This window comes from Macaca fascicularis, chromosome 1 (assembly GCF_037993035.2).
Source record: "Macaca fascicularis isolate 582-1 chromosome 1, T2T-MFA8v1.1".
Classification (NCBI taxonomy): Eukaryota; Metazoa; Chordata; class Mammalia; order Primates; family Cercopithecidae; genus Macaca; species Macaca fascicularis.
Genome location: NC_088375.1, coordinates 222,704,658 through 222,719,844, shown reverse-complemented (window position 1 = coordinate 222,719,844; position 15,187 = coordinate 222,704,658). Strand labels below are relative to the sequence as shown.

The 15,187-nt window shown below is 50.2% G+C and overlaps 1 protein-coding gene and 1 non-coding gene across 10 annotated transcripts in view; one reads left to right on the top strand and one right to left on the bottom strand.

Moving 5' to 3' along the window:
- TNFRSF8 (TNF receptor superfamily member 8) overlaps nt 1–15,187 on the top strand; it is an 80,837-nt gene that overhangs the window by 14,228 nt on the left and 51,422 nt on the right. For all 9 annotated transcript variants that reach the window (XM_074019938.1, XM_065529757.2, XM_045380537.3 and 6 more), the window contains exon 2: nt 6,702–6,789. In XM_074019938.1, coding sequence (XP_073876039.1) covers nt 6,702–6,789 — 88 coding nt within the window. The remainder of the gene's footprint in view (nt 1–6,701; nt 6,790–15,187) is intronic.
- On the bottom strand, nt 71–174 carry LOC123570937 (U6 spliceosomal RNA). The gene has a single exon (XR_006695166.1). It is a non-coding gene; the product is annotated as a U6 spliceosomal RNA (small nuclear RNA).

Sequence of the window (15,187 nt, the reverse complement as noted above, 5' to 3'; positions counted from 1 at the left end):
CACAGGCAGGCAAGGAGGGCAGGGCCTCTTGGGCCACTGTTAAGACTTTGGGGTTTTTTTCTTTTTTTTTTTTTATATGAACTGTTTCATGAATTTCCGTATCATCCTTATGCAGGGGCCATGCTAATTTCTGTATTGCTCCAATTTTAATATATGAGCTATAGAAGCAAACACAGGACTTTGGGCTTTATTCTTAGCTGGGTTGGAAGCCATCTGAGGGTCTTCGATAGGATGGAGGGGAAGACAATAGATCGTGTTTTCAAAAGATCAGTCTGGTGTCTGCACTGGGAGCTGGGTGCGGTGGATAGGGTAGACGAGAGGAGACCCTCAGGTGGCCACTGTCAAGTCCAGACGGCAGGAAGGTGAGGAAGAGCTGGTAGATGTGGGGGTAAAACTGCAGGTTAAACAGAACTAGTGATAGGTTGGGGGCCAGGGAGAAGCAAGCATTTCAAAAAGCAGTCAGTCTCGGCCAGGCATGGTGACTCACTCCCGTAATCCCAGCACTTTGGGAGGCTGAGGTGGGTGGCTCAGTTGAGGTCAGGAGTTCGAGACCAGCCTGGCCAACATGGTGAAACCCCCCCCTCTACTAAAAATACAAAAATTAGCCAGGTGTGATGCCAAGCACCTGTAGTCCCAGCTACTTGGGAGGCGGAGGCAGGAGAATTGCTTGAACGCGGGAGGTGGAGGTTGCAGTGAGCCGAGATCACGCCACTGCACTCCAGCCTGGGCAACAGAGACAGCGAGTACTCTGTCTTAAAACAAACAAACAAACAAACAGACAAACAAACAAACCACCTCAGTCTCATGGGGAGTGGGGAGCAGGGATCTCAGAGCCTCTGTGCCGGGCCTAGTTTCTCGGCCTTTGGACATGCCTGTCCCCATCTGGGATGCCCTCCCCACAGTCCCTACCTGCTGTAATTCTGGACTACAGCACACCCCCCACCCCAGGCAGCAGAAGCTGGTGGATCAGAGCACGTGCCAAATACTGGCTCTAACACTGACCAGCTGTGTGACTTTGGGCAGATTTCTCATCCTTATGTCTCAGTCTCCCCATCTGTAAAATGGGTTGGCAGTGATTGGCTATTAGAATTACTTTTGCTATGGAAAGCAAACCGTCCAGCATTTGCACTTCTTTCTGCTCAGCTTCTGCTAGGCCAGCGCATCTCAAACTCCCTGGGGCTCTTGTTAAAATGCAGATTCCAATTAGGGAGGTCTGGGGTTCTGCATTTTGACAAAGTTCCCAGGTGGTGCCCCCCACTGCTGGCCAGGGGCCTCACCTTGAATAATGGAGCACACAGCAGTGGAGATCCCCGGGAGACAGGGAGGGGAGGGGTACTTACCTCACTGGCCCTGCTCAGCTCTGGCCCCTTCGGGGATTTTGCATTTGATTTGACTCCCCGCCCACCCCGCAACTCGTAGACTTGTCTCCCACAGGTATGGTCCGGCTGAGACCAGGCGGGGCTTTTGGAAAGTGAACTGTAACTGGTCTTGTAGGGAAAACCAAACCAACCTGAAAATAGACCGGCCTAGAAATCGTAAGGTTTTAGGCCACCCTCTCTTCATCTTGTTGCCACTAAGGTGGGGCCGAGGGCCTCCGGCTGCACAGCTCATTACCTTGTGGACACCTCACTTTGCCTTGAACCTGCGGGGAACTCCACCCAAAAGCCCCCCCTCCAGTCCTTGGGCTTCCCCCTCCCACTCTTCGCTTTCTGATCCCTCCTTCCCTCGCAGGCAGGGGCACATCCTAGCTCCCCTCTCCCTCTTCCCTCCCTCTTCCTCACAGCAGCTGGAGCTGATGAGCCAGGCAGGGTGGGCCTGGAAATTCACAGGGCCAGACTTCTCTGGGCAGCGGCAGACGCCCAGGCCCTTGCCTCCTTCTCCACCAGGAGCTGGGACAGGTGAAGGGCCTGTGTGAGGGGAAGGGGTTGCCCCTTCCTCGCTCAGCCCCACATGGAAAATGGGGCCCCAAGTCCTCTGCTCCTCCTTTCAAGGGGTTTTGAGAGGCACAGGCTGGACATCCCAGCTGAGATCCCATGACCCCTCCGCACAGCAAGAAGACTGCCCTCCGGTGGCAAACTATGGATTTACTGAGAATTATTGTTGAAAATAAGCCGCCACCTTCCAGTGTCCTTGAGATGCTATTTACATATATGTGTCCTTGAGACGCTATTTACATATATGTGTCCTTGAGACGCTATTTACATATATGGCTTTGTACATCTGTGTTCTCACTCTCTTTATGTATACACATATTATTATCACTTCTTAATTTTTTAATTTTCTTTTTTTTTTTGAGGCAGGGTCTCACTCTGTTGCTTTTGCTGGAGTGCAATGGCACAATCTCGGCTCACTGCAACCTCCGCCTCCTGGGTTCAAGGGATTCTCCCACCTCAGCCTCCTGAGTAGTTGGGATTATAGGCGTGCACCACCATTCCTGGCTAATTTTTGTATTTTTAGTAGAGATAGGGTTTCGCTACGTTGGCCAGGCTGGTCTCAAACTCCTGACTTCAGGTGATCCGCTGGCTTCAGCCTCCCAAAGTGCTGGGATTACAGGCATGAGCCACCGCACCCAGCCAAGATGATCCCAGTTTTGTTGGCAACATCCAAAGCACTGTAATCAGGAGCCAGTGGAACATATGCCTTCTTCTCTCCATCCGGCCGAATCAGGGTGCTGACCTTGGCCACATCCATGTCACAGAGCTTCTTCACAGCCTATTTGATCTGGTACTTGTCGGCTTTAACATCCACAGTGTATACAAGTGTGTCGTCGTCTTCTGTCTTCTTCATGGCAGACTTGGTGGTTAGCGGGAACCTGATAGCAGGGTGGTCAAGCTTGTTTCTCCTGGGAGCGCTCTTTCGAGGATATTTGGGCTTTTAATACCTATTTTTATTTATTTTTTTGAGACGGAGTTTCACCCTTGTTGCCCAGGCTGGAGTGCAATGGTGCGATCTCGGCTCACTGTAGCCTCCGCCTCCCAGATTCAAGCAATTCTCATGCCTCAACCTCCTGAGTAGCTGGGATTACAGGCACCCACCACCATGCCGGGCTAATTTTTTTTGTATTTTCAGCAGAGACGGGGTTTCGCCATGTTGGCCAGCCTGGTCTCGAACTCCTGGCCTCAGGTGACTCTCCCGTCTCGTCTTTCTAAAGTGCTGGGATTACAGGCATGAGCCATAGCGCCCAGCCCTGGGATTTTTTTTCATTTTAAAGATGGGTAGCCTGTGGCCTAGAGATGGGAGAGAATTGGGTACACAGTGAAGCTCAAACCTTTCTGCACTTAGTTGCTGTGTGACCTTGGGCAGGTGGCTACACCTCTCTGGGCTGCAGCTTCCTGATCTGTAACATGGGATAGTGATCTGGCCCCAAAGAGCTAGGGGTGTGAAAAGGAGGAGTTGTATGAAAGCAGGCACCCAAGGCCAGACTCGGGGGGGTTAATGTGCAATACCATGGGCTCCCCATTCTCTGCACCCCCTACCCCTCCATGGACCCAGGTGTGATGGCAGGAGGGAGACATAAGCGGCCAGAGTACCCCGGGTGTGTTCTAGGCCCCAGCAGAGTGAGCAGGGCCTGGGGCCATGGTCCCTGTAGACTCCGTAGCTGTCAGTGAGATTAGCAGACAGGCCGGGAAGGGAGACCCAGGACAAGGACCCAGAATGTTCCCACACTCAGCAGGCGTTGCAGGTGAGCCCTCACACCTCCAGCCAGCCCCAGGCACAGGCTACTGAACTCACTCAGTGAGATGCTGTGGGTTAGGAGCACTTCGGGTGTCCTGGCAGTTTCCTGCCCCCTGGAGAGGCTCCCAGGAGCCCTCGGGGTGACTTAAGAGTGGACAGTCTCCTCTAATGCTGGAGGGAGGAGGGTGTCCTCAAGGCCCCGGGCTCTGGATTAAATGAGAAGGGAGACCACCCAAGCGCCATGTGACTATTGGGCAAATATCAGGTTCATGTATTATTTCAAATTAATATGGCGACATGTTTCAGACATGCAAAAAAAAAAAAAAAAAAAAAAAAAGAATGATGTAACCAGCACCCCATTTATCCACGTTCCAGCCATGCTGCTGCTCTCTGCTGCTTCCTGAACATGCCGGAAGCTTCACTGTTCCCTTGAGTGGAGAGAAGGGTCAGGCAGCCCCTTAGGCCAGCCAGGCCTCTCTCCTGGGGGAAAGTGGCTTCTGCTTCCCTTCCCCAAACCAAGAAAGCCCCACACAGCACCAGGGGCCACCTCCTTTCTGCCAGGCACCATCTTGGATGCTGAAGACGTGGAAATGCGACGAGGCTCCCTCCCTGCCTCCTGCCTCATTTCCTGCTTCCCTTCTTCTCCCTTTCTTTCCACCCCAGAAGTTTCACATCCTGGATTACCTGTCATTCCATCTGGAAAGACAAAACTCCTTCCCTGGGATCTCAACAGAGAATTTCCTCTCTTGAACCCTTTCTTATGATGGGGCTTCACTTTCAAAGAACCCTTGAAACACATGGAGGGCTTGTGAAAAACACATCTTGAGGCTGGGCAAGGTGGCTCACGCCTGTAATCCCAGCACTGTGGGAGGCTGAGGCAGGAGCATTACTTGAGCTCAGGAGTTTGAGACCAACTTCAGCAACACTGCAAGACCTAGTCTCTACAAAAAAATAAAACATTAGTTGGGTGTGGGGGTGCATGCCTGTGGCCCCAGGTACTCGGACGGCTGAGGCAAAAGAGAAGACTACTTCAGCCTGGGAGGCTGAGGCTGCAGTGAGCCATGATTGCACCATTGCACTCTAGCCTGGGCACCAGAGTAAGACCCTGTCTCAAAAAAAAAAAAAAAAAAAAAAAAAAACCCACAAAAACCCACAAAACAAAAACCACACCTTCCTGAAAAGAGTGAGCCTCTCTGACCCCTACTTCACACCATGCACAAGAATGAAACTTGAATATGAACAATTAAACAATCTCATCTAGAAGTTAATGTAGGAGAATATCTAAGTGACACTGAGTGGGCAAATATTTCTTAAACAGGACAAAAAAAGGCATTAACCATAAAAGAAAAGATTAGTGTATGTAATTTATTAAAGCTAAGAATGTCTGTTCATCAAAAGCCTCCATAAAGAAAGTGAAAAGCCAAGCCAGAGGATGCAAGAAAATACTTGCAGTACATATAATCAACAAAAGCCATGTATCTAGAATATGTAAAGAACTCTCACACATCAATAAGAAAAGCCAGACAACCGGATTAAAAAAAATGACCACAAGACCTGAATAGGCATCTTACAAAAAAGAATGCCTAAATGGTTAATAAACATGGGAAAAGGTGCCCAACAACATTACTTATCAGAGAAATGCAAATAAAAACCACAATGAGGTATCGCTACAGATCCAACAAGATGGCTAAAGTTTTAAAAACTGACACCACCACGTGCTGACAAGGAAGTGGAACAATTGTAATCCTCAGACACTGCAGGGAAGTACCTGCTAGTATGACTGCTTTAGAAGCCTGGATGGAGAATCTATCAGAACTGAGCATGCCTTATGCTCCAGGAATTCCACTCCTAGGTATATAGCCAATAGAAGCATGTACATTTGGTCACTAAAACATGTGTACAGGAATGTTCCCAGCAGCACTAGCATAACAACCAAAAAGTGGAATGTCTATTGAGAGCAGGCCCGGAGTGGTGGCTCATACCCTGTAATCCCAGCACTTTGGGAGGCCAAGGCAGGCGGATCATTTGAGGTCAGGAGTTCAAGACCAGCCTGATCAACATGGTGAAACTCTTTCTCTGCTAAAAATACAAAAACTAGTTGGGCGTGGTGGTACACACCTGTAGTCTCAGTTACTTGGGAGGCTGAGGCACAAGAATCACTTTAGCCCAGGAGGTGGAGGTTGCAGTGAGTTGAGATCATGCCACTGCACTCCAACCTGGGCAACAGGGCAAGACTCTGTCTCAACAAAGTAAAAAAAAAAAAGACAGTAGACTAGACAAATAAATTGTTCATATTTGTGCAATGCTATACTGCAAAGCAATGGACAGAAATGAGCAACTGTTATTTGCAACAGTGCGAATGATTCTCACAATATAATGCTGAATGAAAGAGGCTGGTTGCAGGGGAATGGACTGTGTAATTCTACTTTATGTAAAATCCAAAAGCAGTCAACACTAATAGAGGGATAGAAATCAGCCTTTTGGGAGAAGTGTGTGGGAGGGGGGATGAGGGAGGAGCTGGGGCTGGCAAGATCCTGTTTGATGAGTTGGGTGCTGATTGCCCGGTGCATTCATCTTGTAAAAATGCAGTTGGCTGTAACTTGAGATCTGTGCACTTTTTTTGTACGGGTGTGTTAGACTTCAACAAATAAGTTTACCAGAAATGTGTATTGTTGGGTCCATCCCAGAGACAAGGTAGGAAGCAACTATGTTAATCCCAGGGCGAGGGGATGGTGACTGGCCCCAGGTGAAGGTGGTGATGATTGTGGTATGAAAAGGACCAGGAGAATTTGTTGATGGGTTGTTTGAGAGGAGAGAGTCAAGGGAGATGCTAAAGTTTCTGGCCTGAGCTGGAGTAGCAGGGGGTAAGCCCAAGAGCGGTGTGGGTTTGTGGAATCAGGAGTTCTTGTCCTGATTTCTCTCCGATAATACAAAACTCCGTCTCAGGCCTCCTGGGACTGGTGGGGACAGAGGGAGTACGGATATCTGGGATCCACCTGGCCTCACCAGCTTTTCTGACCTGCTAGGATCGACCCTTCGAGGACACCTGTCGTGGAAACCCCGGCCACTACTATGACAAGGCTGTCAGGAGGTGCTGTTACCGCTGCCCCACGGGTGAGTGGGGGCGCTGGGGGTGGGGAGAAGGGGGGAAATTTGTCCTCAATTGATGACCCTCTTGAGGGATTGATAAGTGGGGAAATTGGAGCCAACTGTCATTGTCATAATTGGCTACAGTTTTCTGCAGGTCATTCCTGGCATTGCAGAGTCCAGAGACTCTGTCAGAGGTTAGGGCTGTAGAATTGAGACTGTGTTTGTTGCTGCCACAAGAAAGTCCATCTCCGTGAGTTTTTATTTTTAACTTAGAGCTGCCCTTTATTGGACACTTACTATCCATGAGTCCAAGACCTTTATATGAACTGCATCATCTCATTAAGTGCTTGCAATGATCCTTTATTACACTCATTTTGCAAATGAGGCTACTGGGGCTTGGCAAGGTTAAGTTCCAGCCACTTTCCTTGATGACCAGGGTAACACAGTTGGGAAATGGTGGAATGATCAGGGCTGGGGCCCAGAGCTCAGAGACCTCAAAGCTTGGGCTGTCGACATCCTCTGACCACCCTTCATTTCTGGGGCCTGGAAGCCCTTTGCAGTTCTTTCTTTCCTTTTTCCTTCTTCTCTCTCTCCTTCCTTCCTTCCTTCCTTCCTTCTTTTCTTTCTTTTCCCTTTCTTTCTTTCGGAGTTTTGCTTTTGTTGCTCAGGCTGGAGTGCAACGGCGCAATCTCGGTTCACTGCAACCTCCGCCTCCCAGGTTCAAGCGATTCTCCTGACTCAGGCTCCCAAGTAGCTGGGATTACAGGCATGCACCACCACACCTGGCTAATTTTGTATTTTTAACAGACAGGGTTTCACCATATTGGCCAGGCTGGTCTCAAACTCCTGACCTCAGGTGATCCACCCGCCTCAGCCTCCCAAAGTGTTGGGATTACAGGCATAAGCCACTGTGCCTGGCCTGATTTTTTTTTATATTAATTTAAAATAAAGACAAGGTCTCGCTAATTGCATAGGCTGTTCTTGAACTCCTGGGCTCAATCAGTCCTCATGCCTCAGCCCCCCAAAGCGTTGGGATTACAGGCGTGAGCCACCGTGCCTGGCCTCTTTGCAGTTCTTGACTGCTCCAGCTCAGAACACTCATTTATCCCGGGACAACCTGGACAGTAGATTTCTCTGAGACCAGGCTCCCGGACTAGAGCTCCCTTTCTGGAATGCTTGCCCACCCCCAGCACCGTGATTGACTTCTAGTCCATTACCAGGAAATCCTTCTGGAGCTGGGCGAGTGTTGTTCTTTCCATTTGGCAGCTAATGCTTAGGCCCGAGGAGATAAGCAGCTGGAATAGGGTCATGAGGCATTTCTGCCCCTGTGGTTATGATCAAAAGCTCCGAGGCACAACCAGTGGTCTTAGATGGGCGGGGCAGGACATAACGATGCCCTCGTGGTCTCTGACCTCCAGGAACGGAGATTGTCACGAGGACATCAGCCTTTAGCTGTGCCAGCAAGGGTGGGAGGGAGTCTGTGTGTGTCTGGTTCATTGTCTTGCTTTGAGGACAACAGGCCATTGCAAGTGGGCGGGCATCGTCTGGAGGGCTTCCGACAGTGGGGGCGGAGGGGCCCATCCACCCATCACCTAATCCTCCCAGCTGTGCTGTCTGGAGGGTGGTGACAGGCTACGGCCATCAGGGGTATTCCACTGGAGCTGTGCGGGAACCTGGGTCAGTCAGTTCCCAGACTTGTGGCCTCTTAACTCCCCCACGAGATTCAGATCAGCCTCATGCTCAGGCCACCAAAGGACAGAGGGAAACATTCTTAGAAAGAATGTGATGTTTTTGTATTTGATTTTGATTTGTATTTTCAACAGTGATTCAAAGTAGTCATTGTACGGGCGAGAGCAGTGGGTTGGATGCTATTGGACTTTCTTGCTTTTATTTTTGGTTTAGTGTTGATTTTGAATGATCTATGAGGTGGGTCCCCTGGTTTCTTCAGTGCTTCACTGGTCGGCCATCCACCCACCCATCCAAGTACCTGTCCCCCTCACCTGCCCATCCATCCATGTACCTACCCACCCACCCATCTTTTTAACCACTCACTAACCCACCGCCTTCCATCCCCTTTCCATTTTTCTTCCCATCCAGCCCCTATCCATCCACCCATCTGTATTAGTTTGCTGGGGCTGCCATAACAAAATACTGTAGCCTGGGTGACCTAAAGAATAGACATTTATTTCTTACAGTTCTGGAGGCTTGAAGGTCCAAGATCAAGGTTTTTGCAGGGTTTGGTTTCTGGTGAGGGCTGTCTTCTTGGCTTGCAGATGACAGTCTTCTCATGGTGGGAATATCTCTCTCTCTCTCTCTCTCTTTCTCCCCCTCTTCATATAAGGCCACCAATCCCATTGGATTAGGGCCCCATCCTTATGACCTCATTTAGCATTAATTATCTCCTAAAAGTCCTATCTCCAAATACAGTCACACTGGGAGTTAGGGTTTCAACACATTTAACATATGAACTTTGTAGGGGACACAATTCAGTCCATAGCACCATCCCCTTCCCATATCCCTCCAATTATCTTCCCATTCACCCCCTCATCCATACACCCACCCCTCTCCTGGCCATTTTCTCATCTACTTTTCCATCCATCCATCCATCCATCCATCCATCCATCCATCCATCCATCCATGCATGCATCATCCATCCAACAAACGTTTATTTGTCTCTCTCTCTCTCAAAAGAGAGAGAGAGTCCAGGCTGGAGTGCAGTGGTGCAGTCTTGGCTCACTGCAACCTCTGCCTCAAGTGACTCTCCTGCCTCAGCCTCTTGAGAAGCTGGAATTACAGACATGTGCCACCATGACTGACTAATTTTATATTTTTAGAAGAGACAAGGTTTCTCTATGTTGTCAGGCTGGTCTCAAACTCCTGACCTCAGCCTTGGCCTCCCAAAGTGCTGGGATTACAGACTTGAGCCACCGTGCCTGGCTTCTCATTCTTATAATGGGGTCAGCTTTCACCTTTCCAGCTTCTTCTCCCTTGGCCATTGTATAGGAACTGCTGCATGCTTTCAAGTCTCTGGGCCTTTTTACTTATTTACGTATTTATTTGAGATAGAATCTCACTCTGTTGCCCAGGCTGGAGTGCAGTGGTGTGATCTCGGCTCACTGGAACCTCTGCCTCCTAGGTTCAAGCAATTCTCTTGCCTCAACCTCCCAAGTAGCTGGGATTACAGGCATGTGCCACCACACCCAGCTAGTTTTTGTATTTTAAGTAGAGATGGGGTTTCACCGTGTTGGCCAGGCTGGTCTCCAGCTCCTGACCTCCAGTGGTCTGCCCATCTCGGCCTCACAAATTACTGGGATTACAGGTGTGAGCCACTGTGCCAGGCCTAGTTTCTGGGCCTTTGGACATGCCTGTCCCCATCTGGGATGCCGTCCCCACAGTCCCTACCTGCTGTAATTCTGGAACCCCTTCCTCCATGAGGCCTTCCCTTGTTAGCCTGATGCTTGGTGGTGGTTCCCACTCAGTTCTCCCAGGGCCCGCTTGCTGTGGTTTTTATCCTCTGGAATGGAGTGGCCCACAGTGCTCTATGACTTTTCATGGGACCTACAGTCCCAGCCACAAGGAGAAAGACACTTCCTTCTCATCTTCTTCTGGCTGCTTTGACCCCAGCCTGACAGGGCCTTGATGGGGAGTGGGTGGAGAGAAAAATGACATCTCAGGTCCCAGGCTCCCTCCACTTAAAAGCTGTGACTCAGGGAGAGGGGGCTCCCTTCTCCCCATTTCCCCTCTCCAAGGCCCAGTGCTGGTTGGGGCTGAGTACTCCATATTGGTGTGGTGGGTGGGGCATTTTACTGGAGTTTTATTGACCTTGTGCTTCCGGGTAGCCAGAGAGGAAAAATGAAAAACCCACAAAAACCCCTTCTTTGATCTCTCGGGGAAATTTCTTGACATTTTGCCCGCCCTCTGCAGCCAGCACTCAGCTGTGTGGCTGGGTTTGCACGTGGGCGGGTTGGTGGAGGAAGGAAGCTGAGAGACCTTTGAGATTGAAAAGTGGAGATGTCATCGAATCCATCCTTGCACCCAGGCCTGTGATGCCCTCTCCAGCATTCCCGAGAGCAGGTCCCCAGCCCTTTGCTTACATACTCTTGGTGACAGGGAGCTCATTCACTGACTCATAACAATGACCATGATTCATACTGATGGAGTGTGTTATGTGCTGGCCGCTGTGCTGGGCCCTTTACCCACCTTAGTTTCTTCAATCCTGATAAGAAACCCAGAGAGGAAACTTGGACATCGAGAGGTTCAGGGATTTGCCCAAGGTCACATGCGAATCAGTGGCTCAGCCGGGCCATGGACATGACCACCCAGTGCAGTCTCCTGAGCTCTTCAGCTGTAGTTGATACTGACCCCCAAGGTCTCGAATTTGGGAGGCAGAAGAGTTTACGAGTGAAGAGCTAATGAGGGGGCTACAAAGCCCTTCCTGTTCTCCATCTTCCTGGACCACCCGCCCTTTGTGTGCAGACTCGCTCCCCACAGGAAGGGGTCTCCCCTGCAGATGTCTGAGGCCTGTCCAGGTTCAGGGGGAGGATGTGAGGCCAGGCCAAGTGTTAGGTAGGGAGCATGGCAGGTATATCCCATCTTGTCCCAGGAGCTGAGGGTTCCTCCAAAGGCTGTGAACAGGAAGGAGGAGGAGGAGGGGGTTTGTGGGTTCCCCCAGCTTCCGCTGCCCTTGAGTAAAGCCCAGCTCCGTGCATGGGCACGCCCACTTGGTGTGACAGCTGCTGCCCCTGCCGCCTCCCTCTCCCCTGCCCAGTCCCTCTTCATCTTGGGCTTCAGCTGAGTGTGCTGGGCTCCCCTGTGCCCTCTGACACTGTCCCAGCAGAGTCCTCTCACAGCAGCTCCTGGCCCCTCACTGTCCCTGTGTGCTTGACACACCTCTGCATTCCTCAGGCTCCACTTAAGTGTAGGCCCTTCCTGACCCCAGCCTGGGCCACAGAGGAAGATTCTATCTCAAAAGAAAAAAAAAAAAAAAAAGAGAAATAAACATTTGTTGGATGGATGATGGTTGGATGGAGGGATGGCCCCAAGGCAGCTCAAAGATCTTGGCTCTGGGCTCTTGGTGCCTCCCATGGTTCCACTTTCCTAACACTCCTTCCATGTGTCATGACTTGTCTATCGTCTTCCTGCAGGATCCCCAGCCCTGAGCCCAGGGCTTGGCACATAGTAGATTCTCCATTTTTGAAAGAATAGGTGAACGAATGAATATGGCTGGCTTGCCCCGCATAGTCTTCTGTGACAGCCAGCCGCTGCCTCACAGGGCCAAGCTTCTATTGTCCCCCTGGCACCTCCCCCTGCTGAAGTTAGACCAGCCTCTCTCTCCTGCCCACCCCACTTGCAGGTACATCCTAGTCTTGTCTTTATTTAAGCCTGAAAAATCCACCAGGGTTCTTTTGTGTAGGAAGAAGTATGTGGGGGTGGGAAGGAGGAAATGGAAGGCAGTAGAAGGAATTAGGACTGGCCCAATGCAGCAAGCATTTATTGAGCTCTGTTGGATATAGGGTTATTTGGGGGAGAGAAGTACAAGGTCCTGCCTCCTGGGAGCAACCCACTAGTAGAGGAGGTGACATGCTTATAGATATCTGATACTCCAGAGGGTATCTGTGCTAAGATAGTTTCAAAGGAGGAAGAATGGGAGCTTACAGTGAGGAAAAGCCCCTAAACCACTGGTCTGCATACACCCATCCATCCATCCATTCATCTGCCCATCCACCCATCTACCCACTCATCTACTCTTCCCTAACACATCCATTTATCCACCCATCTATCTGCCCATCCACCGTTCCCCATCCATCCATCCACCCATCCTTCTACCCATCTACCCACTCATCCACTCTTCCCTAACCCATCCATCTATCCACCCATCTACCCACCCATCCACCTTTCCTCATCCATCCATCCATCCACCCACCCACCCATCCATCTACCCATCCACCCACCCACCCACCCACCCATCCACCCATCCATCTACCCATCCACCCATCTACTCACTCATCCACTGTTCTTCCACCCACTCAGTCATCCACTGTTCTTCCACCTATCCATCCATCCACCCATCTACCCACCCATCCACCCTTCATCCATCCATCCATCCATCCACCCACCCACCCACCTACCCACTCATCCATCCACTCATCACTCATCCATCCATTCACCACTCATCCATCCACTCACTCACTCATCCATCCACCCCCCCACTCATCCATCCACTCACCCACTCATCCATCCACTCACCCACTCATCCAACCACCCACCCACTCATCCACCTACTCATTTATCCATTCACCTACCCACTCACTCATCCATCCATCCACCCACCAACCTATTCATCCACCCATCTACCCATCTTCCCACCCATCCACCACTCATCTATACATCCACCCACCCACCCACCCACCCACTCATCCATTTACCCACCTATCCACCCACTCATTCATTCATTGATTCACCCAATATGTTCCGTGTGTTTGCATTCTATCAGACCCTAGAGATTCAACCATGGGGGGAGGGGCAGCTATCATCTTGCCCTCACAAACTCAATCTCAATAAGACAAATATTATACCAGTTTGAGACTTTTCTATCTGCCTGTAAGAAAAGGGGGTACCATAGTTTGAATTCCCCCAGAAGTAGACTGTTATGGGCTGAATTGTGCCCCCCCACCACCAATTCCTATGCTGAAGTCTTAACCCCAGAATCTCAGAATGTGACCTTATTTGGAGATGGGGTCTTTAAAAAGGCAATTGAGTTAAAATAAGTTCACTAGGATAGGCCCAAATCCAATATGACTGGTGCCTTTATGAGAGGAAATTAGGACACAGATATACACAGAGGCAAGACTGTGGGAGGCCATGGGGAACACAGTCCATCTATAAGTCAAAGAGAAAGAACTCAGAAGAAACTAGCCCTGTGTATACCTTGATTTTGGACTTCTGGCCTCAAAAACTGACTATGAATTTCTGTTGTTTAAGCCACCCTGTCTGTGGTAGTTCGTTATGGCAGCCTGAGCAGACTGATGCATAGACTTTGAGGTAAAGATCTGAGTACAGTTAGTGATGCCTGGAAACACCAATTTGGAAGTAGGGAAGTGGCAGAGGGAAGGGAAGGCAGCTTATAAAGTTGTGTTAGAAAGATAGTTACTGCTGTGGGCAACTGGGGCTTAATCCCTCTGGGGGCCTCTGGGAGCCAGTGCGGAACAGCTGAGGGCTGAGGGAGCTGGGGTATTTATATGCCAATGCCCATTAACCATTAGTGGAGCCGCTCCTGGGGTGGTACATCTTGGTAGGTCTGGTCTGCTGCACCCTGGCAGAGCAGGCTGTGGGTGTTCTGAGAGGGTGACTTTAAAGGGACCCAGAGAGAGGAGCTGGGTGGGGTCAGATGATCAGGAAAGTTCCATGAGAAGATGGTATTTCAGCCTGATCTAGCTGGGCATGAAGGGTTCCCAGTGGGTGGAAGTGGAGATGGAGAAGCCACTTAGTCTGCAGGAAGAACATTTGTGTTAGTTTGCTGGGGCTGCCGTAACAAAGTACCACAGGCTGAGTGGCTTAAACCAGTGGTCCCCAACCTTTTTGGCACCAGGGACTGGTTTCATGGAAGACGATCTTTCCACGAAGTGGGGTCAGGGATGGTTTTGAGATGAAACTGTTCCATCTCAGATCATCAGGCATTAGAGTCTCATGAGGAGCGCGCAACCTAGATCCCTTGCGTGTGCAGTTCACAGTAGGGTTTGCGCTCCTATGAGAATCTAATGCTGCCACTGATCTGTTAGGAGGTGTGGCCCAGGAGCTAATGCTTGCTCACTGTCACTCACCTCCTGCTGTGTGGCCCCGTTCCTAACAGGCCATGGACTGGTACTGGTCCCCAGCTGGCTTAAACAACAGAGATGTATTGTCTCATACTTCTGGAGGCCAGAAGTTGTAGATCAGGATGTTGGCAAGGCCATTCTCCCTCTCAAGGCTCTAGGGAAAGACTTGGCTTCTCTCTCAACTTCCAGTAGTTTCTTAGTTTGTGGCAGCATCACTCCAGTCTTCACATGGTGTTCTCCCTATGTGCATGTCTGTCTCTGTGTCTAAATTTCCCCTTTTCTTATTTATTTTATTTCATCTGTACTGTATTGTATTGTTTTAGAGACAGGGTTTTGCTCTGTCACCCAGGCTGGAGTGCAGTGGCATGATCATAGCCCACTGCAACCTCTAACTCCTGGGCTCAAGTGATCTTCCCACCTCAGCCTTTCTGAGTAGCTAGGAGTACAAGTGTGCACATCACACCTAGCTAATTTTCTATTGTTGTAGATGGGATCTTGCCATGTTGCCCAGACTAGTCTCCAACTCCTGGCCTCAAGTGATCCTCCCACTTCGGCCTCCTAAAGTGTTGGGATTACAGGCATGAGGCACCATGCCTGACAATGTCTAA